Source organism: Lepisma saccharinum, unplaced genomic scaffold, assembly GCF_977018435.1.
Source record: "Lepisma saccharinum unplaced genomic scaffold, izLepSacc3.1 HAP1_SCAFFOLD_633, whole genome shotgun sequence".
Classification (NCBI taxonomy): Eukaryota; Metazoa; Arthropoda; class Insecta; order Zygentoma; family Lepismatidae; genus Lepisma; species Lepisma saccharinum.
The window spans coordinates 1-26,294 of record NW_028143305.1 but is presented as its reverse complement, the minus strand read 5'-3'; the positions used below and the strand labels follow the sequence as shown (position 1 = coordinate 26,294).

Here is a 26,294-nt window from a genome sequence, read left to right as displayed (position 1 = left end):
TTTTGCTTGTCCTTGAGATATTCCATTTCGGAATGTGACCAAAATGATGTAAAGTTAGAGTGTTGTTGTTCAGTGAAATATCACACTTTTGTGATTTTAAAAAGTCATTGCCAAGGATGGGTGGTAATTTTTTTGATTCTATAACCCGGAAAGGGTGTGAAAACTTGTTTTTGCCTATGGAAAGTGGGATGACTACAATTATGGTTATGTTCAGTTTCGAACCAGTGACCCCTTGAATGTAAGATTTTACATGAGGGGGAATTAAATGCAGTGGAATCAGGTTGATCTTGGACCCTACGTCAAAAAGGAGGTCAATATTTTCATCTTTTACCTGTGCATTAATAACGTATAGTCCATTTTTTCAATGATAGGTACATTTTTCCTAATTTGTGAATTTCTTCCTACAATTCATAAATTGCACTAGTTTGGGTTGGACTGTCTGTTAGTGTTATAAAAACAAATAGAGGCGTTATGATTGTTTTTCCCACAGTAGATACAGTAAGGTGCATTATTGTGGCCCCTTGAAGAGTTTCCACGAAAACATCCTCTGGAACCACCTCGTGAAAAACCACGAGAGTTACCTTGAAATTTCCCTCAAGAATTTTCGTGTGTGCGATTAGCCGTATAATTGTAGCTGGGAGGAGTTTGGTGTGCCTTCCCCTCAATTTGAAAGTTACCTTCGGAGTTGTTAGAGTTATTACCCTTGTTGTTAGTTTGTGCTTTTTTTGCTAATTCTATCACTTTCGTGAAAAAGGGAAAAACAGCATCAGGCGAGGATAATTTACAATTGCTCAATTGTGCAGTCAAAGAGTCAATTGAATTCTGATTATTGCCGCTAGGCTTCAATTTCACTGGAGGAAGATGTGTAGACGTAGATGCTGGCGCCACACAATGGCCGCAGTAGGAACTGCTTGCAGAGGGGGCAGATAGGTGTTGAAGTATTAGCGGTCGAACTGCCGTGCTTTGTTGGGGGCTAGTTCTGTATAGCTTTGCATGTATGCGAGCTGATTCAATAGTGGGGGAGGGGGTGGAAGGAATTTGCTGGAAATTGTTCTGTGGACATGATGTAGCTGCAGGCGAAGTCAAACCTGGGAATGCTGACTGCATGTGCATTGTTTGCGTGGTACTGGGAAAAGTTAAAGGCGATGTAAAGTACAAAGACTGCAGATATTTAGCGGGATTGAATGCTTGCTCTAATTCATTCTCGTCTTCCGTCTTTCGTGTCTGAATCAGGGATTCTTGTCTGTAAAAGTTTTGAAGGATGGCAATAAAATCCTCAGTTCTGTCAAAAGTTGTATTGGATAGGCAAGGAATATATTTCGATCTCAATAAAGATATATTATTATTATTATTATTATTATTATTGTTATTATTATTATTATTATTATTATAATCCTGATATAACGTAACACATAATCTGGTCCTCTGTGGCCTTGGGGAACTGTTGTAAAGACATCTGTTTCTTGGATATAACGTAAGCCTAAGTCGGTTCAGTGAACGTTTGTTTACGTCCAAGTAACAATTGCACCGGCTGACTTGGTACATAAGATCCATTAAAAAGGTTACTTATTTTTGTTTTGATCTGGTCATAGGTCAAAGTGTTACAGTTTTGTCTAGTCCGTATGTGGTGTCTCTTGGAAGGACATAAGTATATCTAATGTACTTAATGGATGTCTCTTCATGTCTGCTGGATATTCTGAACTTCGACACGAGGACCCGAGATAGTTCTTTTGCAGGATAGCGACTGCAGATTCTGTTTCAAATTATGAATGTTGTAAATGAACATGGAAATAGTAATTCCTAACTTTCAAAATGGAATGAGAGATGCTGGAATTGTGACACAGTGAAATCTATATCTATAGAATTTTTATTTTTAAAAATATATATGTGTAGTTTTAAGTTGTGTCTAATATTCCTAATTCCTAATCCGGTTTCATTTTACTCGATCAAAATTTGATTAGTATGTTTGTTAGAGTGTTCTGCATATACTTTTGGATGACAATGTCATAAAGTCTTTGCCATTCATATCGATAATTACGTGACTTACTAATAAAAGAGAAACATTTAATATTATTGTGTTTGTAATTCAATTAGTGCACTTGCAGATGATACCATGTTATTACACTTCCTTCGTTGTCGAAAATACAGCTTAGAGGACACCAAAGAGAAGATAGATGCATTTTACACTTGCAAAGGAATGGTGCCTGAATTATGTACGAACATGGATCCTCTGTCACCCGACATGAAACTCTCAGTGAATAGTATGTGAGTATTAAACACTATGAAATAATAATATTCCCAAATATTAAAATATTCCTTCTTGAATGTTCTGCCTTAGTCTCGTCCTTGTCATTGCTAAATTATTACCTGCTACCATATCGTTTGTAAGTTTAACAGTCCATTCAACGAAGGACAAAAAACGTCAAATGCATAGAATAATTCCGTATAAGCTGAACTTTGTTCAGGGTTATTAGAACACTACAAGTAGTTCAAAGTCCCAAAAGTCCCACCCCTCCTCGCGGTGTTTTCCCCCAGTGGCCCTAAACATCAATTTCACAAAGTCTCAGTTATTTACCTACATATACGTAACAAATGATCGTAGGCAGGTAATATTTTTTCTTTAGTTTTAAGAGCCATTATTTTTAAAATCTAACAAAAAAAGTGATATTTGGATAGTTGTATTTCTTGATCACAGTGATTTTTGTATGTTTTTATATGTTGCCAATGAGAAATTAATATTGTGCAAATTTGAAACTGAAAAAATTTTCCTCCCCTGTAGAAAATGTTGAAATTCAAGATCATACAAATCCTTCATTATTCATGAAATGTGAAACATGAGTAAGTTCGGAATGTTGTAGTTTTGGAAGGCAACAAGACCCCGAACTTTTGTTTTAATATACTGTTAGTATGAGCCTTCCTGCTTGCATACATTCAATTGTTTTGATGGGGCATTGTTGCTTTTCATTGTTATGTGGCAACAAAGAGGGGTCCAAAGTGCAGTTTTTACCTGTTTTCAACCCTTTATCTTGGTTAAGCAAGAGTACCCCAAAGATTTGTTAACTGATCATGAAGCTCACTATTAGGACAAGCTACCTGATATAGCACATAACTTTAGAAAAAATGCACGTGGTTTTTGTTTTTACTGGTAATAATCAGTGTTAATAACAACATTAATAATAAACTATATAATGATTGATTGATTCATTTGGTGTTTTAAGTCCACTTTGTGCACATTAAGGCTAATCGAGACTGGGCCTAGAGTTTAAAGTGGGATCCGAACCAGTATGCGCCTCCACCGGGTATCGAACCCGGGGCCCCTTGATTACAAGGCGACGACGCTACCACTGCGCCATCGGGAGGCCCAACTATATAATGAAAAAAGGTGTGTATTGTGGACTTGTGGGAGATAAAGCATGAGAGCTTTTCTGCACGGCGTTGGACATGCAAAGGCATTTATCTTTATTTTCATTCTATTACTAGCAGTGATTCTCTATTTTCATTGTCTCTATAAAAAACACTCATAGAAACTAATTCTATTTTTTCATCTACCACATCTGTCGCCATCTTCCTTGTCTTTTGTTTAATTCCCCTTTATGCATTGACGTTAATAGATACGTAACTTTAGAATTTTACATGGATTGAAACATAAAATGTTGCCGGCTTTGGAGAATTCGAACCTGCGACGCCCCTTTGATCACAAAGCGATAGTGTCGGCCATCTTGCTTATCTTGCCTACTATTTATGCATTACAGCTAATCCGTACTGGAGCCCACACGGCAAAACAACAGAATCTGACTTCTCTTTATACATTAGTGGTGAAGTCTTTGCATTGTAATCAAAGGGTTCAAGGTTCGATATCCGTTGAAACAATTTTATGCATTACGGTTAAGCGATACATTAGTCTCAGTGAAAATCGAATCTTCGACCTCTTGGTTACAAAACTCCTAAGTCAGCCATTTTCTCTTTGTGTATCAAGTACAGCGCCTTGAATAACGTAGTGTGGAAAACGACCCAAGAAACTGGTTCCCGCGACTGATGAGAACATAGATGGCAGTGCGATCAGAATAGGTGCTAATTTTCTTATGAAAGTAATGCGGCTTTGTTAGTTTTTGGAATATATTATGTAGATTTGTTTGTCTTGAAAGGCGGTACGTGAATTGGTGGAAACAGTTATATTTTTGGAGTGATTTGCAGTCACGAAATAGCATTAATTTGGAAAGAAAAGTAAAATGAAATGAATAAATAAATAGCATGTGTGCGTAACACAAGAAGAAAAATCGCAATGTGATTCCGGACGTCAGGTCTTGGACTGTGTATTAGAGTTTATTTTTCTATGTTAATAGAATATAAATAGTATCCTGAGAGATATTTCATACCGAGGCGACAAACCACAAGTGTCGCTTGAAAGCGAGCAGTCGGTAATCAATGCAGCCGTTCAAACCGTAGGGACATAAGCTCTGACTGCACCGTTTCCTCAAGGAGATTTTAGACCAAAGCGACACGCGACAAATGTTACGAGGATTTCACACCAAAGCGACACGGGTCCTTCGGTCCAAGGCAACTTTCATACCGAAGTGATACATGTTGCTTGGAAAGGAGCCAATCAAGAGCAACATTTCACATCGTAGCGGCATGACGGGAAGCACAGGCAAGCGTTCTGTTGGTAAAATCCTCAAGCGATAAGTGTCGCGTGCCGCTTGTCGCTTTGGTGCGCAATCTCACTAAAGCAAGACACTCATTGCATCGCGTATCCGCGAACAACAAACCACGGCAACATGTTGCAAGCTATTGAGGAAATGGCCCAGTTTCAGCGACGCACAAGCGACAAAGCGACACGTGTGACTTAACGTGTAGCCTAGATCTGTTGTTGTAATGTGCGGTTTTTCGTGTCGCCTATCTGTTGTTCGCACAATTAGCAGCGAACGCTTGCCAATAGACTGAAGGCACCATGTCGCTTGTCACTTAGTTGGGAACTCCCCCTGAAGCGCGTCGCTTCGGTCTGAGCACCCTTCCTTTAAGGAGCTTTCTGACCGAAGTAACAAGTAGCACGCGAATACGCCATATGAACGTATCGTTTGCTGGTTGGACCCTCATGTGCAATGAATGCTATTTTACAGTCTGGAAGTGTGTGTCACTAGTGTGACAGTGTGAACATCCCGTGTCGCTTGTCCCATTGGTCTGAAAGTTTCCTTACACACATGTCGATGGCATTAAGGACGTTTTGTGGCTTTCCCCTTGTCGTTTCATGCAATCATCATTATCATCATCGCCGCGATTAGTTTAAAGCGGAAGAAAAGATACAGTAAATATAAAAAATATAAATGCTTCTGTGTGTATATCTTTAAAAGAAATGATGATGTTGATAATAATTATGAACCTAATTCATACACAAAAATTTAGTTACCAAGAGCATTCCACGCGTATTTTTTCTCCCGTATTATTAACGAAAGTATGACGATAACAGGACGTGGTCGACTGTCTAAAATGTTCGTAATATCTTCGCGACCACTGTACCAAATATCATGGCAATTATCACAGTCATAGAAGTGCTTCATGTAAAAGAATCAGACGTTGCAGCGAAAACTCCATTTACTTCCATTATAAGCAGACGAATACCAAGCACCGGGTCCAACACCAGCGCCTCTAGCGGTATCATTTTCGGGTGGAACCAGCCAGAGAACGCAGAACCGTGCCGTTTTCCACACTACGTTATTCAAGGCGTGGTGGTATCAAGGTTAATCGGGAATAGTAACTCACATTTTAAACAAATCAATGTTATTTTGCAATTTTGGTAGCATTGGGACTCGAACCAAAAACCTCTTCAATACTAAACAACAGTGTCAGCCACTTTACTTTACTTTTTGAATATCAGCTCTTTAATAAATACTAATCGGTACTGTAACACACTTTCTTTTGATTTAAACAGAAAATCAATATTAGGCAAATTGACAAGATTGGGAATCGAACCCGGGACCTCTTGATTACAGCATAAACACCCCCTATTTCCAAATTAGTTCATTTCCTCTTTGTGCACAAAAGTTTGTCAGGACTTTTAACCAAATAGAATTGAATACCCAATTTCCCCAGTATTGGGAATCGAACCCGGAACCATTTGATTAAAACATCAACTTTAACCATTTTATATTTGAACTACTAACTATATCGCGGGGGCGGAAACATAGTTTGTGCCCCGCCCGCGACCGCGTAGCCGCCGCACACAAAACACGGCCGCCATATTGTTTTTATAAGAATGCTATTTATGCACAGATGGGCTAATCGGGACCTATAATGCGGCCAAATAACAATTGACTTCATTTGACTGCATACAAAATCGAACCTTCATTCAAAGGCGACAACGTTAACCACTAACCCCACTCGATTTTTGAACACCACGATCTTGTGTTTATTTACACATATGTAATCGAGACATTTCAATATTGACGTCGCCGCCTTGTAATCAAATGGTCTCGGGTTCGATACCCGATAGGCACATAGAGCCCACTTTAAACTGTAGGTCCAGTCCCGATTAACCTTGCTGTGCATAAAGTGGTATTAAAACCCACCAAATCAATAAATATTGACTCTACCAGGAATCGAACCCTCGACACCCTTGTTTACAGAGCAAAAATCTTAGCTGCTAGGCTTTCGACTTACAGCGCCATCTTAAAATCAAGTTTCTTCATGTCCTTGCATCTTACACGCTGGATGCACGCGCATATCCTACACACACACACACACAAGCATACGTACGTGTTAGGTTAGCATACACCAAGATACAACAACACAGGTTAATTACCCCCTCCTCCTTCCCACGTCTTCAAGGTGAACAGACACATCAACTTTCTGCTGACTCAACAATATAGCCGCTCATACATGGCTGTCACAGGATGTAAAATAACACCAGACACATCGGATTTCTGCTGACTCGTAGGATTGAAGTGCTGCCATTCTACTTGTTCAGTATTTTAATTGAATTTTTAATATTATTTCAGGGTCGCTTGCGCTATTCCCGGATACACTCCAGAGGGATATAGAGTGTTATTGTACTCTTTGCAAAATGTCGATCCTAAAATCTACGATTATGACATGATTGCAAAACGCTCAGTTTGCAGTTATCTCATTATGTTGGCTTCGGACACTCTACAGAGAGGAGTCGTAGTAATAATAGATATCAGTGCAATGAAAGCTGCCCATGCGGTGAAGATATCCATGGCACAAATTAGGAAGAGCTTGGTAGTAATCCAGGTAGGTTTTATTTTATTTAACATGCAAAGTGGAATGTTTTGTAAATACCAGAAAAATGATGATGAGATTTGAAGTCAGTCACTTATATCCCTGAAGATGAGAGTGACGTCAGCTCTCGAAAGCTCGAAATCCTATCCGGAAATCACCTGGATGATTGCTCGAGAAAAGTTCTTTACCATTCACCGCCAGGAAAGCTTCAAGAATTATACCAGAAAAATGTTTCCAAAATTTGAGAATATTTCTACATGAGAACTACCGATGGTTATAAAAATAATGGAAACACCCATGTTTAGCAAAAACGCATCATTGTGGGCTGGCAACACTGTTCAGTTTGTACAGCTCGTGTTGGACTGTGAGTGTAGAAACAGGTTGGTCGAGATGCTGATTGACTTCTGACGTCACTTGTATCAGATTTGCTCGACGGTTCCTTGAGACATTCTCTTCAATGTTCAGTGGTCGGGATCACGGAGGATGCTTTTTCGCCCACTATTTTCCTTCGTTGACGATGTCTTGGCATGAGTTGTGTATACTGTCATTCCTTTGGACACTGTTGCTCTCGATGCACATAAAACCCTGGCCATCTTCATTACATTTGCGCCAACTAACCGCGCTCCAACAATCTCGTTGAAAGTCGAAGAAGTTCTCCATTTTGCCTCACCCATGTCTGGCCGATTGCAAGCACGAATGCATACTACACCGATCGTACTACTGACTACCATCCTTCACCGCAATAACAAATGCCGGTTGCAGTGCACTACTGATCAGTGTTCCCAGCCCACACAGATGCTGTGTTGTTGAATACAGGTGTTTCCATTATTTTGATAATCATCTGTATATATTAAATATTCTTTGCATTTCGATTAGCAAGATTCGGGTTGGATGTACAGTAATGGAAAAGAATACTTTCCCATACAGCCTTAATACCAATAACTTATAGGGGAAGTATTTCTTTCCACGACTATACATATCCAAGGTTATGTGTACAATTTTAGCTGTAAAACAAGTCTTAAATGGTCTATCATTTCATATATGTGTCTTTGATAAGAACAAGTCCTACTTAACAGTAAATTACAAGAATTAGCAGACATTTGAAATGTCACTACGGCAGTCGCATTTGACTTATACGAGGGCTGCTGGTAAAGTTTCTGCAATCAATATGAATAAGGACATGTGAAATTGTGGGAATGGCTTAATTGTTTTCAAAGTATTCTCTCTTAAGATTGATACACTTTTGCATACGCTCAAATCAATTTTAAAAGCAATTTTACCACTTTGAAGCTGATACCTTAGAAACCGCTGTTCGGAATGCGTCAACAGCTGCTTCAGGCGACACAAATCGCTCACCACACATCTTAGTTTTCATGTGTGGGAACATAAAGAAGTCATTAGGTGATAAATCAGGTGAGTACGGACAATGAGTCATTAAGTAGACATTTCTACTGGACAAAAAATCAACAGCTAGGTTTCCTTAGTGGGAACTGGCGTTGTCGTGGTGAAGAATAATGCGACAATTTGGGTTGGTTTTACGCAATTCATTAATGACCTCTGGCAAACAAATTGTTGTATACCACTCAGCATTTACAGTCCTTCGATCTTCTAAAGCTAATGTTACCACATGTCCGGTATAACGGAAGAAACAAGCAAACATTTGCTTGGCAGCACTCCTCGAACGAACAACCTTTGTTGTATTCGGCTCACTTTGAAACACCTGTAACGACAGCCACTGTGGTGTGGCGAAAGTCACTGACTTTTGCTGCCACCTAACGGTGAGAGAAGGAGCTCCTTCCGCCTCACTTGACGCGAGGTGATTTACCTTGGAAGCAGGGGAGAAATACACAGGACACAGAAGGAGTGAGACTCGAGGCATCGCGGACACAACGACGAGAGCGGCCTCCTTGTATATTTCTGAGTGTTTGTGGTGTAATAGTGGCTGTAAGTTGTGATCATCCCGAATAAACCAGGAGGTAAGATAACATTCTTTCATTTGGTGATTCTACCCTAAACTGGTGACCCCGACGTGATCCTTTTTTGGGGCCGTGAATTGTGCGTGGACCCCTTTATGTACCATACCAGCCGGACAACGTACACGCTAGACGACGCGCCCAATCCTCCTTTGTTTGTTCTGGACGCACCAAGTACACCGCGATGACAGAGGAACTTCAAGCGCAGCTCGACCAACTCAGGCGGGAAAACGAGCAACTCAGACAGCAAGCACTTCAAGCGAGGACTCCAGCACCGCACACGGTACCACCGCAAAAGGACTCTGTACATCGAGTGAGTGTGAAGCTCCCCCCATTCTGGCCAGAGGACATGGAATTGAGGTTATCGCAAGTGGATGCCCAGTTCACCATCGCACACATCACCCGGGAAGAGACGAAGTTCGCATACGTCGTGGGACAGTTAGAAGGTCGCTACGCGTTCGAAGTGAGATACATTGTACGTACACCACCAGCGACCGACCCTTACAACCGGCTGCGGACCGAACTCACGCGGAGATTTTCCCTGTCTGCAAATCAATGATTGCGGCAGATCCTGATGGAAGAAGAAATTAGTAGCCGCAAACCGTCCCAGTTCCTACGCCACTTCCAGTCACTCGCAGGCACCACTCCCATGCGTGACGACTTTCTGCGCACGTTGTGGCTCCAATGCCTGCCCGCGCAAGTCCAAGCGATTCTGCAGGTGCAGTCTTCGGAACTCCAGCTGGACCAAATTGCCTCGCTCGCGGACCGCATCGTGGAGGTGAGTCCCTCCATGTTCACCTCCTCGACAAGCAACATCGCCGCAACGTCCGCTTCGCCCAACCCGCCGGCCATCTGCGCGACCGCGACGCCACTCGGCCCGCCTCCGACACGGTTCGGCTTGTCCAGCGCGTCGAGGAGCTAACTCGCCAAGTCGCGTCCTGCAAAGCGAATTTTGCGCCTTCAGTGGCCGCTCGCAATCGCGTGACCGTACCAGCCCGCGCCGCTACGGACGCAGATCGCCGTCGAGAAGAAGAGATAAGGCAATATGCTGGTATCACCACAGCTTCGGCGACCAGGCTTAGAAGTGCAACGACCCATACACGTAGGCGCCCGCGACAACAATCACCAACGGCAGCCGCTAGTCGCGGCAAACGGCTGCCGGCCTGGTGGAAGCCGCCTTTACGTGACCGACCGCTATAGCAACCATCGCTTCCTCGTCGCCACAGGCTCGGATATTTGTTGTTTCCCGAGACGTTTGCTCCCGGACCGACGCCATCCAACCGACTTCGTGCTGAGTGCTGCAAACGACTCGACGATCAAGACGTACGGAATTCTGGCTCTCTGCCTCAAACTCGGCCTGCGTCGCGACTTTTCATGGCGTTTCGTCGTCGCGGACGTTTCCGTGCCCATCATCGGATCGGACTTCTTACACCACTTCGAGCTGCTACCGGATTGTTGCAACAAGTGCCTGCTCTACGGACGAACGGGACTCTCGGCTCCCTGCCATCCAACGAACACCACGAAACCCAGCATCAAAGCCTTGTCGGACGATTCTCCTTACAGCGACGTCCTAGCCGATTTCCCGACGCTCACGCGTCCCGTCGGCACGCCGCAAGAAGTGCGTCACTCTACGGTGCACTACATCCGGACCACCCCGGGCCCTTCCGTGTCCAGCCGACCTCGCTCCAGTTCGTTTACAAATAGCCAAGGCCGAATTCGACTCCATGTTGCGCGAAGGCACCGCATGTCGCTCCGACAGCCCCTGGTCTGGACTGGATTTCTGCTTCCCATTCATCGACGATATACTCGTCTCTTCACACAACCACGACGAACACCGCGAGCACCTCCGCACCCTCTTCGGACGTCTCTCGGACCACGGCATCCTGATTAACACCCAGAAGAGTGTGATTGGGACCCCTTCCGTCACGTTCCTTGGCTACGAAGTCTCCGCCGCCGGCACACGACAGCTTCCCGACCGCATCGCAGACCTACAGGACTTCAAACAACCAGCCACGGCTCGCGGCGTGCGTCGCTTCCTCGGCATGATCAACTTCTACCGTCGTTTCCTGCCGTCCTCTGCCGAATACCAAGCTCCGTCACCACCCTTCGCGGATCCCAGCCATTCCCATTGACATCGGACCTAGAACAAGCTTTCGAGCCCTGCAAGACCAGCCTTGAGAACGCCACGCTCTTGGCCCATCCGCATCCCGAAGACCCTCTGGGACTTTTCACCGATGCCTCCGCCACCTCCGTCGCTGCATGTCTGCAACAGTTCGCCAACGGCTTATGGCAACCCCTCGCCTTTTTCTCCCGGAAACTCACTACCTAGTGGCCACCGTACTACCGTACTACCGCGAACTTCTCGCAGTCTACGCAGCCGTTCAGCACTTTCGTCACATCCTGGAAGCGCAACACTGCACCATATACGTGGATCACAAGCCCATCACCTACTCCTTCCCGCAGCGGCTTGACAAACTACCTACAGTGCAACTCAACCAACTTTCCTTCATCGCTCAGTTCAGCACGGACATCCGCTACATTGAAGGCACCTCGAACGTGGTGGCGGACGCGTTATAGCGAGTAGACGCAGTTCACGGAATCACCCCCTCCCCCGACTTGCGCTCCCTCGCCTCCGCCCAAGAAGAGGACGATGAGCTCCGTGAGCTCCTGAATGGCGATTGTGATCTCCACCTCCAGCTCATGGACATACCTGGCACCTAAGTCAAGCTCTACTATGACACCTCCACAGCGAAACCCCGGCCGTACGTACCCGCAGAGACTGTCGCGCTTGGGCCCGATCATGCCAAGACTGCCAGCGCACCAAAGTTTCCCGACACGTGAACGCACCATTGGGCAATTTCGTTCCTCCGTCTACAATGTTTCAGCACGTGCACATCGATCTGATCGAGCCACTCCCACCAGCGGGACCCTACAAGTATTGCCTCACAGCCGTGGACCGTTTCACCCGTTGGCCCGAAGCCTACACCTTGGAACGCATCACCGCGGCTGACGTCGTGACGGCCTTCACATCGTGTTGAATCTCTCGATTCGGTTCCCCCGCGCGCATCACCACAGATCAAGGGTGGCAATTTGAATCTGAACTCTTCCGCGAACTAGGCCGGACCATCGGCTCCGAGCGCCATCGTACCACCAGCTACCACCCATACGCCAACGGCATGGTCAAGCGCTTTTACCTCCACCTCAAGGCAGCACTCATGTGCCACCCTGGTTCCACCTGGATAGAAGCCCTGACCCTCGTGCTCCTTGAGATTCGCGCAGCCATCCAAGACGACCTCGCAGCATCGCCCGCCGAAATCCAAGTTTCGTCTCATGTAACGATGTAGTACACGAATCGGTTGAATGTTTTGAGCCTTTCTTTACATCAATTTACACGAACCTGTTTTTGAGCTTCGGTCAAGTTGTGTGGGATCCAACGGCTTAAAAGTTTCCGTACGTTCAGTGGCCGCGGTGGCTCAGTCGGTAACGCGTCTGACTACCATGCTCAAGGTCCCGGGTTCGATCCCCGGCCGGTTCAAATCCGGGAACTTTTCTAACGGTGGAAGCGGCCCCGGCGCCCACCCAGCGTCGAATAACATGGGTACCTGGGGGAAATCCTGGGGGGTAAAGGCAGTCAGGGGCGTGATGCTGATCACATCACCCCCACTCACGACCGGATCAAGAAAGTGTGGGGCGTTACCCCCACACCCCCTATACGCCTTCATGGCGTGGTGCTATGCACAGGGGAACACTTTACTTTTTTTTACTTTTTTACGTTCAGATGACCATGCAAACTCGTATGTATTGATGTCATGTCAATGTTCAAGGATGCCTGAATATCACGGTATGTTACATGCTGATCTCTCTCAATCATTTCACGCACAGCATCAACATTACTGGCAACAACAGACGTGGATAGACGACCGTCACGAAATTCATCACTGAGGAATGTGCGACCACGCTGGAATTCGGAAAATCAATTGTACACAGTTCTATTGGATGGTGCTTCATCCCTAAAATCCAAATGAAGTCGCTCGATGCATTGTTTTGGTGTTAACCCGCGGTTGGTTGGGTGGTAAGCCTGGCGCTCACTTTAATGTTACTAATTTTATAAAACACCGAAAAAATTATTTCGGGGCGCCAGCTTCTCAGTATCTGCCAATTGGGATGTAAAGAGGGGGGGATGACTCACTACTTGACCTTCAGTCGCTTCCGAGCCGCCGTAATGTAAACAACTACGTGCTGGTAAGCGTGGCGCTCACCACCCGATCAGCCGCGTTACTGTTTTTGCGCATTTTGTTGGTTTACGTTTTTGCTATAAACGGTGTGTTACGTGTCGAACCTCAGTGTTATCTTTTGTTTTATCACTCATTTGTGCATTTTGTACTCGCTGCCTACCTGTGAACTATGGATCAAGTCCAGCAATTAGTGCAATGGTTAGCAGATAAAGACGATCTCCAAGATGCAAATGGTGAAAATGGATTACGTGAAGAAGTTTAACAGTCGGATGATTCTGAAGTTGATCAAGTGGAGAACAATGAGCACGACAGTGAAAGTGAGCAGTCTGCGGAAGAACCGGAATGTGTTGATGTGAACGTCTGGCCAAACTAGATAGGTAAAGACAGTGTGACGATTTTAAAAATTCATAAACCACCCCAGAACGGACGCAGAGCAAAAAGGAATATTGTTATTCACCCTCCAGGAGTCAAAGGGGAAGCCAGGAATGCTAGAACTGTATCTGAAGCTTGGAGCCTGTTTTTTCCACCACAAGTTGTTGAATAGATAACTCAACACACAAATGTTCGCTTGAGAAGACTTGCATGGAAGTATAACCGAGATGATGATGTAGTTGATACCAACCCAGAAGAAATAAAAGCTCTCATAGGGTTACTCTACATGGCTGGGGTACTCAATTCTTTTCATGTCAATGTCCAGGACCTCAGGGCAAAAGATGGAACAGCTCCAGAATTTTTTCGCCTAACAATGTGCTACAGACGTTTCTTCTTGTTGTTGAGGGCTCTCCGGTTTGACGATATGACCACAAGGCTAGCAAGGAAGGCCCTTGATAAGCTTGCTCCCATAAGGGACATCTTTGATGGGTTTGTAGACAGATGCTTGAGTAACTATAGTGTCGGCGAGTAAGTTACACTGGATGAGATGTTGTAATCTTTCAGAAGGAGATGTTCCTTTGGGCAATATATGCCGAAAAAACGGCCAAATATGGTATAAAAATGTTTTTGTTGTGTGATGCAGGAATGTTTTACACTGCCAAGTTAGAAGTGTAGGTTGGGACGCAACCAGATTGTTCACCCTATGCTGTGGACAACATGTGCGATGGTGTTGATAGAAGAATGGCATTACCAGACCATGCTTCGATGCCCATTGTGATACTCATATGACTGCTCGAGCTTCCTGTAATAATCTGAGTAACGATCTTCGCTTGAGAATGAGAAGCCACCTTGGGTTGTCAATCGAAGACCACAGCCGCAACCTGTACACAACAGGGAGATAGTGAAATGCGGATTTTGTCCAAGAAAGAAGAACAGGCATACCACAGCAAGATGTGAGCGATGTGTGTCACCTATTTTCGGGGAACACACAGTAACAACTTGCCCTCAGTGCGGAGGAAACGGTCAACAACAATAAAATATGAACTACTGATTGAGTGAACTTTGTTTAGCAAGTTAGTTTTATATGTACCTTATCTAAAGCCCCTATCACACGGAACTGGATTTCTAGTTGGAATGCTCTAGTTAACGCTGGACTGGCTACCCATTTGCTAGTTTTCGCCTCACACGGTACTTGTTATACCGTACTTCTCGATAGTCTTTCGTTCCCATAATGGCGGCCACGCGAGATGTAAACAACGTATCACTTCACACTTTTAAAATACGATAACTATCCAACCGAGAAAAATATCGCATCGCATTAAATGGTTTTAGGTAGAGAAGAACGGCGCTGATAAAATACATACTTTACAACGTTTACTATACACGTATGGAAGAATATTTTAGCTTTTTCAATTGTAAACATGCCTTTCGTGCAGTATGCACTCGGAAGCCACAGACAAAAAAAGGCTACTTTACATACTCACAGATTATCTTCACATGGCCAAACTTTGCTCTGATTGGCTGTTCCACAGAATCTAGTCGAAGAAGTTAGTAGCAATTAGAACATGTCCTATTCCTCAAAACCAGTCAAGCAGTCAGCCAGGCAGCCATGATTACTACCCAGAAAGTCAGTTCATCGCCAACTAGGGCATTCCAACTAGAAATCCAGTTTCGTGTGATAGGGGCTTTATTTAATTTTTCTTATTCTTAGCTACTTAGTTCTTAGGCTTACACATTCTAACTTTATAAAAACAGAAAAATATTGATTGATTAGTTGATTGATTTGGTGTTTTAAGTCCACTTTACGCACAGTAAGGCTAATCGGGACTGGACCTACAGTTTAAAGTCGGTTCCGAATCACTATGGGGCTCCACCGGGAATCGAACCCGGGACCCCTTGATAACAAGGCAACGGCGCTACCATTGCGCCATCGGGGAGGCCCCACAGAAAAATATACATGTATATTATATTACATATAATCAAAAAAATTCAAAAGCATTCAAAAACAATCAACTGTTTAGCTACCTAATTTGTTTTTAAAAGTACCTCAGTAATAGTTTTTTATTCTTAGCTACTTAGCTTTTACACATTTGATAAGGAAGTACATGAACAATAACGTATACTTATTTATGTTTGTAAGGAAGCTATAAACCATAAATATAACTATAAACACAAAATGTATGAGAAAACTATTAAGTATTACAAAGCTTCAGAATCAAATATGTTGTATTGCAATATTGTAGTAGAAATCCTTACTTTGTAAACATTGTTCCTGAAAAAAAAATAAAGAAATAAAAAATAAAAATATGAAAAATATTTTTATATTAAAAAGAACATTAAAAACATTTCAAAACAATCAACCGTTTAAACAACGTACCACGAAATACGTGGGTGAGCGCCGCGCTCACCACCCGACCAACCGGGTCTGTCTGGTTCATCCGACCAACCGCGAGTTAAACTACATTTGAAATCATAAACAAACATTGCCGGAGAGTGTTCACGATAAATTTCCATTTCTCACACGAAACTACTTCTTCAAAATTCTTCTCCTTCTTCTTCTTCGTGACCACTTCTACAAACTGCTCTGAAAAATAAACGAATAGGCTTAAACAAACAACCAAAGATACTGTAATTTAAACATAAAAAAGGTATATTCTTCCGATTTTTAATAGCGGATCATTAGCGCCGCTGTTGGTCGTAGTTTGCGGAAACTTCAGCAATCCTCGTACACGTATCCATGCACTCTAACAAGTATCTCAGTTGTTGTCAACCCCCGTGGCGGAGTTGTTAGCGCTGCGACGCCAGAAGTCCCAGGTTTGAATCGCGGGTAAGACATGGGTGTCCGTGTTTGTCCAAATGAGGAAAAAAAGAGATATGTAAAAATTGAGAAAAGTGTAGAAAGGAGGATACTACAGCTTATGGTTTTCCTTTTTAAAAAATAAGAAAGTTGTTGTGGCGTCTGACTACCATGCGAGAGACCGGCGTTCGATCCCCAGAGAAGGAAAACAGGATTTTTTTTCCACTTGTTCAAGCAGCTCCGGCGCCCACCCATCGTCGTATAACGTGGGCACCTGGAGGAAGGTCTGGGGGGTAGAGGCGGCCAGGGGATGGTGCTGCTCACATCACCTCCAACTTAGGCTGATATCAAGGAATTATGGAGCCCTAATTCTACACCGCTCCCCGTACGCCTTCATGGCGTTGTGCCTGAAAAATAAATACTGTCTACACTCTATCTCGCGAATATCTGGAGAAAGTCAACGAATGTCTGCGGAACTACTTATTCGATAGGGCTCGATCAATTAATGCCAGAGTCCATGTAGCGGATATGCTGCTACAGCTACTAGCCATTTGCAGCAGCGTGAACTGTTTTTCTCATCCCACTCGCTTTCTCCCATTCTGTACCGTTATGTGCGACCTTGCTCCACAGAATCCTGAGACGATAATTTTCCAACATTCTCTGAATATCCAGAGAAGGTTGCTGGAACTAGTGTTGATGTGGTGTGTTGTTTGTAAAATCAGGTACATCGGCCCTTGCTTTGTTGGGGAATAATTCGAACAGCTATCGTAGATTCAAATTGCTACATTTCGATATTGTGAAAATTACTGGCACCAGAACGAAGCAGACGTTGGTTAGGTTGATGTGATTCAAACAAAATTGGCAATAGCAAAGATTTGAATGGCAGTTGTGAACAGCGGTTTATCAGGACATGTCATTTCCATCGAAATTTCGTGGACACCGTCACCTCCGTCTGCGACTTCCCTTGGGGGTTACCTAAAATGTATGGTTTTCATGGAGAACAAGGAGAAGTTGCCAATCTGAAGGAAGCGATTCTTCCAAAAATTCACGCCATATTCGCATGGGAAGAAGTGTCGTTCGACTATATATAATTATAGTTTAGTATCGTGTAATGCATTTAATATAATAAATTGCACCTATCTTTTTATTTACAATTAAAGTTTTATTCTAGATTTAACTTCTTACCTACCATGACTCTTCTACGAATTATCCCCGACCTAATTGGAGCCCTCTCCTATGCGAATTCCCTAATCCATTAGTATGTCAAACGCGTAGTTGCCAATTATGTTTCTTTCCCATGAACATATTTTCCACCAAAACTCCAGTCAAATCGGAAAGAAAATACAAGTTGCTCAAGCGATATAATATTTTGCCATAAGGATGTTAATATAACGTATCTATATGGGATGCATGGGACGTTTTCAGCATTCAATAACTAATAAGGAAATGATACTATTTGCACCATGAAATTAATTCTTCACACAAAAATACAATCATTTATTAGAGAATTGCAATTTATTACAAAAATATATTAAATAAATTTAAATATCCAGTCGCTGTTCGTTTCAAAATCAACTTCTACAGACCCAATTTCAAGTCTGTGACTTCCATGGTTTGGATTGGATTGATTTGGTGTTTTAAGTCCACTTTATGCACAGTAAGGCTAATCGGGACTGGACCCACAGTTTAAAGTGGGATCCGAACCACCATGTGCCTCCACCGGGAATCGAACCCAGGACCCCTTGATTGCAAGGCAACGACGCTACCACTGCGCCATCAGGGAGGCCAATTGTGACTTCCATGGTGCCCGACAAACTCAATTAGACTCTCCATTCCACTATTTTCTGAGTTATTGACTCATTAAAGTTGGACATAAGAGCCGCTAAACTTTCCACACTATATTTGACAAACTTCAGTAACAACGATTGCTCTGACTTCTTAGAATTTGTGCGTTGAGTCCATCTATTTCGTTCATAATGAAACCTGAAATCAACATTCGCTGCATGCAAACGTAAGATGCAAAGAGATACTGAATTAATCAAATGAAACAGACCCTTTTTTTCTATGCTTTGAGCGTCTGACAGTTTCATGCATATTGAACTCCATTTTTCATCACAAGCCTTAAAACAAGTTATCATTTCTGGTTTATCCTTGGAATATACTTTCTCTGCAACCAGCTCAGCTCCAAGATACCGCAAATGGGCCTCCAACTTGTTGCTTGAAGTTTGTGGATATGGTGCCTGCAAGACAAATACAACAAATTTCCTGCAAATACATTTTTCCAAAAGAATGCAGACACCTTCCATCGTTCCTTTCTTAGAAGCTGTTGTATCGAAATTCATGCACAGAGTGTCATGAAGCCTCTCCCAATAGAACAGCTAGCTCCTCGGTTGTTTTCCTAATACCTCTCCTGTTCCAGATGTACCGTTTACAGTACCTAGAACATTGTGAACTTCATAACCTATAACAGGTACATACAGAAAATGTATCCACAATTGTTTTCAGATTCGTTTGACTTGTTTCATCTTTCATGAAAGTACTATCCCAGTGCTAAACTAAGGGTATATTTTAGGTGTTACACACTTCCTCACGCACCAGTGGCGGCTGGTGGCCTGGTTCTATGAGTGTGCACTTCAGCCTCGCGTCCAGAAGTATTACACCACCCCTGTTAAATAATCGCACCCGTTTCTCCGTACACAATGATGCTAAATGCATTGCCAACCCAAGTTTTGATCACGTTTCACTGAAAATGACGCTGTGACAGAGTTATATTTCATGATTTTGTTTAACACTATTTTTTTTACAAAATTCAAATATTTCGGAAATTATCCAGCCAATCACGGGAAGGGCGATGTTATTGTGCAATATGTAATTCAGCATTCGATATCCTGAATATAGCACTCAAAATATAGAATTACCGATATACATTATCAATACTATTGTCGATTTGCAAAATATTTCGTAAAAACTTCCTCCCCCGCTCCGCTGATATTAATGAACAAGGAGAATAATAACATTGGCTTACACCAAGAAAGACGATCCAACTACTACATGGAAGAAATCAGTTGTAATATATTTAGCCGTTGTTTATTTCTAATGACATCCTGATCGAACCAAGCAAATCAAGCGAAATCAAGATAATAATAAATGTTAAAGCAAATAACAGTACTCACTAATTCCACATTGCCCTACTTCGTACTTCAGAATTATTCCATCCCTTCCGCCGTGTCCATATATTACTGCAGTCACTGCACGCTTTGTAGCAAACTTCCTTCAAAAAATTCAACAATGTTAAATCTCATGTCTCTGCTTTCGCTATGTATAGTTTTCCAATTCATCATGAAATGAAACACTTAGCATTGAAACATGAACGACCTTTTGAGAGCGCTAAACAATTTTGCAACGCAATAACAGCCACACAATGCAAAACAGCTGACTGATGTACGCTCCCTCGCTTGGGTTGATAATTCGGCTACTGCTCCACAGGGACCGTTTATATTGGCCAAGTCATGATCGAGACAGAAAGAAACGAACAATATACCATTGAAATTTCCCTTTAAAAAAATCCTCAATTTGCAATGATGTATGGGTTCCCTCGACTCCTTTACACGGTCTCCAATGGAATGGGTTTGCGACACTACATTTGCTAAGACAAGGACAGCTGTGTTTATGGGTTTCCAAAATGATGCAATATCCCCAGGCACTTCGTCAAAACCAGAAGACCCATTCAGCGTTCTGTAAGCGACTGCTTTAACAGCGTCAAAGGGAACGAAACTCGCATTGTGGGTGGCTCAGTTGATATCACTGATCGCACGCTTCTCCACTACCTCTCTTGCTGAAGCCACGTGGGACACTTGATGTTTCGAAGGAGACAGAGTTCAGTAAATAAATAAAATAATAATGATTTGCATTACAGATTTATTTGGGCGTGGACGTGCGAATATGCGAATAGGCAGAAGCCGCTACTGTCACGCACACGTTTTGTCAATGATTTCTTGATGGACAGCTCGCTTGTGCTGCACTGTAGAACCTTAGCAGTGTTTGACTTTCAAGATTTTGGTCAATAGTTGTTGCACTATTAGCTTCTGTGAGCATTATGAACTTTCTGTCCGAATGGCTGATAGGAGAAAGATTGGATTGAATTCAAAGGGACGCTTCAACTCCAGCAACCCTTCCCCCCTTCCCGCCTCACTTGTACAAGAAATGAACACACAAGTTTGAAACAACGAACTGAGTTGTAGATAAAGTTCATTGACTTGTTTTTTGTTGTTTTTTTTGTACAGTACATCCTAAATTTCTTCTTCGCAATCAGTCCCCTAAGTTTGTTTTCATAAAGCATTGATTCCAGCTGAGCTAATGATGCAATGCCGCTGTTGCAGAATTTTTCATCCAGTCTTGTTTTTCTTTGTACGTACACTTGTACACGTATTTTATCTTACTAGTAAAATGAATAAACATATTTGAAACCTAAGCAATAATGAAAGATAACCTATTTGCATTAAATTTTATAACAGCCTGGTATTAATACATGCGAATCTGTTTGATACTTTACATAACATATAGCATGTATGGAAATTGTTGAGGGCTTTGAGCAACCCATAAACATCTTTCAATTGCCACACACTTTTGCAGAGATAATGTGTAGATCTAATGGGACAAAATTAGCAACATGCGTTTAAATCGAAGAAAAAATATTGCCTGTGTTATGATGGATCACTCTAATATACAACTAATTGATTTGTAATGTTTCTAGGAAGGATATCCACAGCAAATGAAGAAAGTATTTGTGTTGGGTTTGAGTTCTATTTCTGCGAGATTTGCCAATATATTTCTGCAATTTGTGAAAGAGAAAAGTAGGGAAAGGGTAAGTTAAAATTGCCTATAAAATTAATTTCAAAACTGCTAAAGAGATAGGTTTGGAAGTTAACAAAGAGAAAACTAAATATATGCTTACAGGCCGAAACCAAGTGTTAGGTAATAATCAAAATCTAATTATTGATAACAACTCGTTTGAACCAGTTTCCAAATTCAAATACTTAGGAGTAATATTAACAAATGAAAATGATATTAAAGAGGAAGTAAAAAGTATGCTTAATTCAGGAAATGCATGTTACTTCTCTCTTCATAAACTTTTGTCTTCTCGTTTAATATCTAAGAAACTAAAATTTAAAATATACAAAACAGTAATTTTGCCTGTAGTATTATATGGATGTGAAACTTGGTCCCTTACATTGAAAGAGGAACATAAATTGAAAGTATTTGAAAATAAGATCCTTAGAAAAATCTTTTGACCTAAAAGGGATGAGGAGACAGGTGAGTGGAGAAGGTTACATAATTTAGAACTGCATAATTTGTATTCATGTCCAAATATTATTAGAACAATTAAATCAAGAAGACTTAGGTGGGCATGCCATGTGGCACGAATGTGAGAGGAAAGAGGAATTTACAGGATTCTTGGGAAACCTGATATTAAGAGACCTGTAGGAAGGCCAAGACGAAGATGGAGGGACAACGTTGAGATGGACCTAAAGGAAATCGGTAGGGATGGAAAAGAGTGTATAGATCTTGCTCAAGATAGGGAAAGTTGGAAGGCCTGTGTTGCTGCAGCCATGAACCTTCGGGTTTAAGAAGGTTAGAGAGTTAGTTAGTTAGTTAGTTAGTTAGTATAAAATTAATTAATACGTGCGTACTTGAATGGGTATAATCTCCCTGTCGGGCCATTCCGCATGTATCGCCTGTTTTCAACACATTTTGAAACAAAAAAAATATTTCTGACACAAGTGCATTAATTACTTCGTCATGAGTATTTTCTTAGTTCTTTCCACAAACGTTTAATTTGTGATTGAAATTACAAAACTCTCATTCTTCAATATGTAGAAACTTCTTTCACGTAAGATCTCTCTGGAGAGTAGGAAAAAATTCTAGATAATTTTATGAGTGGTGAGTATCAAAGTTGTCGAGTTGTTGTGGAAAGGACTTTTTTATGATTATGTGTATGTTAAATATTTCTTATCCAATGCACACCTCTTAACTAAAACGTATCAACTAACATATCGCAGCAACAACATGTAAACCAAAAGAAGAAAACGCTTTGTTAGATAGATTTGTACAGAATAGGCACGTCTTTGTCATGATTTTATATATTATCTCTATTTAAACCTTTACAAATTACACTTTTCCTATCTATAAATATTTCAATCGCATTATACTGAAAGTCCAAGAGAGGATTGGTCACATATCCACGACTGGTAGAACCAACAATATACGCGTGTTGGAAATTTAATAGTGGCAACACTGCTGTATTAACGCCATAAACGTGTGTCGCCCCTGTCAACACTTGCTTTTTCAAGCACAAAACTTTTCAATCTGTATTGTATTAATCTATGTTTTAATCTTTTCTTTAAAAATGTGTTATTGTTAATGTTACAATAGGTAATGAATTGTTTAAATTAAATCAGGAAAAATGATGAAACTATGGAAATATTAAACAACTATGTAGTAACCATGGTAAATTGTAAACAAAAGTATGATATAAAAGAGCTAGACTTTTGTAAGCCTACGGGACATTCTCCTGGTTGCCGAAAGGCTGATGGTTCAGGGGACGTTGGGTAATATCTTGCTTCAATCTTCGGATTGGCTGTTGTACTTGTACTCCATTTGGCAGATATTCCACAAACCCAACTCTGAATAAGGCGTTATCCTGCATCATCAAAAAGACCAGGGTTATAAACTTCGGTACAACTAATAGGCTTAGGCCTACAAGTCGTATCGGGTGAATTGTCTGTTTGAAAGAGTGTTTGTATAACATCGGAAGTATAAATAAATCTTCGAGTAAAAGATCTTAAGGATCTTTCATTTCAAACCTACATAGGTGATAATTAAAAATAAATCCTACACCACAGACCTCGCAAGGGCTTGGTCCTACTAACCCTTAGAAGCCTTTGAGAAGTCCGATAAAAGGGTTATAACCAGACTAACATAAAGCCCTAAAGGCAGAAGGTGCGTGTCAAACGGAACCGGTGCTTCTCACTTATACCACTTATACCTTCCAGTAAATGGACTGACTCTTCCTTCCGACACTAGGCGCATGTGCAGTGGCGAGAGAAATAGAGTATCGTTGGAGTTGGCGGTCTAAAGTTGTGTAGTCAGAAACCAACTAATGTGAATGTTCTGGTGATTCTCGCCGTATCTCCAGGACAGACCGTCAAAGCTACGACTTCCATTGAGAAAAAATAGGGGACGCTTTCTACTGATTCCTCCCGTCATTTTGCAGGACAATGCTCGGGCGCATGTAGCGCAACCTGTGGCTGATTTGTTACTTCGATTGAGCTGGCAGATACTCTACCATCCGCCATACTTCCAAGACTTAAGCCACTGTGACTTTGATTTGATCCCTGAGATGAAAATTCCTCGCTGTTCAAGAGATTCTTCAGGCAATAGACAGCTCTATTTAAACCATCAAGAGGACAGGCGCTGCTACAGAAATACTACGACTTCCACATCGCTGGCAACGGTTGTACACAATGCTGGTGACTATATCGAAGGGCTATAAAAGTTCCACAGAGGTATCTCCATCGTATCAATTGTAAATTAATAGTTGCCACTATTAAATTTTCAACCCACGTATTTGCATATTTTGTTATTTGAAACAGGTTCGTTTTATCTTACAGTTAATATTTAGTAAAAAGAATCAATACTAAATATTTTCTCTATGGAGTGATGTATCCGATAACTTCATTGAATACAAGGGATAGTCCAATATTGCGGACACAACAGTAAACCGTAGAAGCATTCGTATGCTTGTATGTATGTATATTCTAGTTACGTTAAGTGTGCGTTTAATTTAACTTAATTTTAAAATATAACTACATACGTATATTATTTACCTGCAGGTTGTATTTCTCGAGGAGAATAAGATGGAGGACATTTACAAAGTTATTCCCAAGAAAATGCTTCCCAATGAATATGGAGGATGTGCTGGACCAAGTTTTGATATAAATGGTAAATTTTCTTCTAAATGCAGTATATATAAGTACAATTAATATACAGTATTACAAATGTACGATCCGTTGGGAAAATGGTACTTTTGGCTATTGAAACTCAGAGAAAAGTTTGACAAAGATACTTTGATCCACATGAATCCGTCATTTCTTGTTATCAGATGTGAAAATATACATTGCCATATTTACGGTAACGCGTCTGACTACCATGCTAAAGGTCCCGGGTTTGATCCCCGGCCGGTTCAAATCCTGGAACTTTTCTAACGTTGAAAGCGGCCCCGGCTCCAACCCAGCGTCGAATAACATGGGTACCTGGGGGAAACTCTGGGGGGTAAAGGCGGTCAGGGGCGTGATGCTGATCACATCAACCCCCTCACGACCGGATCAAGAAAGTGTGGGGCGTTACCCCCACACCCCCTACACGCCTTCATGGCGTGGTGCTAAGCACAGGGGAACACTTTACTCTTTACTATTCTCTCTATGTGAATACGGATTAGTATATTCTCATCATAATATTATGTATCAAATTTTCTTATACAGCATAATTGAATAAGTGCTGCCTGAACGGTAACTGTAAGTGAACAGTTTCTAGCCAAAATGTGAAAGTCAAAAATAATTAGCATGCTATCTGAGTAAAATATTTGTTTGTGCTGTAATCGATCAGTGGTATAAATGATAAGGTGGTAACTAATTCCTCTTCCCCATTTCCTGACAAGAAACCTAATGGAAATACAAGAACATAAGTTACGAACATTGCACAGAACAGTTCCTTTTGATATGTTAGACTACAAAGTGCGTTTGTGGTAAACATTTATTGTAAACAATGAGATGTTAATTGGTTTGTACTTGCTTGTAAAAATATCGAAATAAATCAAGCAGGCTGAAGATATTTCAAGAGTCTGCAAGAAGGCATTTTGCATGTTCGTGTTTCCATCAAAAATTATCTCAAAGTATTTCACATTTTAGCTGGAGACACATCAATTGACCTTTTATATTTATGAATATCATAATGAATAGTATATAGATTTCTTTTATGCTTGGTGATGTAATTCACACTAATTTTCCATAGATAGATGATTTTTTCATAATATATTTTGTGCTCTATATATATGCAAAGTGTTCTCTCAAATTATATATTATTAACAGAATCACACAATTATATTACTTAATAAATAATACGAAGCTAAATGTATATTTGATATTTCCAAACGTAGTATCAAGTCACTTGCCGATATTTCAAGATGACCGATTATGGGGAAATCATGTATTAAAATTATTAACGATGTTAATTTGCAACGTGTGCAATAGAGTTAATTGTCAAGTCTGCCTATAAGTGTCTTTCGATTACTCCAATTGCATTGTTTATTCTCAAGAACTTACGCCGTTACGAAAAATATATATATACATGAAATATCTTTCCTCTTCAGGTCAAACAACTCATTGGCCTACAAATTAATTTATAATAATTAATTGAATTGATACGCAGTATGAGAAACTAAAATGAAGGTTTTTAGGTACGATAGCAGAAAGAGCCGCGAAGAATGTATTCTCTCAGTGTTCGCAAAAACGATAATAATAAAAGTATTTCACTCCTAATGCTGATTTCTCCAACTCGGAAAGCTTTCCAAAACTCGTTTCATTTGTAATTTGAAATCACCGCGTCACAAATTCTTGTAAGATATCT

At 41.5% G+C, this 26,294-nt stretch overlaps 1 protein-coding gene across 1 annotated transcript in view; it reads left to right on the top strand.

The window, feature by feature from the left end:
* Positions 1 to 24,677, top strand: part of LOC145983082 (alpha-tocopherol transfer protein-like) — a 54,234-nt gene extending 29,557 nt beyond the window's left edge. The window contains exons 3-6 of the mRNA XM_083116353.1: positions 2,106 to 2,265; positions 6,993 to 7,245; positions 21,364 to 21,474; positions 24,503 to 24,677. Of these exons, the coding sequence (XP_082972479.1) occupies positions 2,106 to 2,265; positions 6,993 to 7,245; positions 21,364 to 21,474; positions 24,503 to 24,652 (674 nt within the window). The 3' untranslated portion in view covers positions 24,653 to 24,677. The remainder of the gene's footprint in view (positions 1 to 2,105; positions 2,266 to 6,992; positions 7,246 to 21,363; positions 21,475 to 24,502) is intronic.
* Positions 24,678 to 26,294: the final 1,617 nt, after the last annotated feature.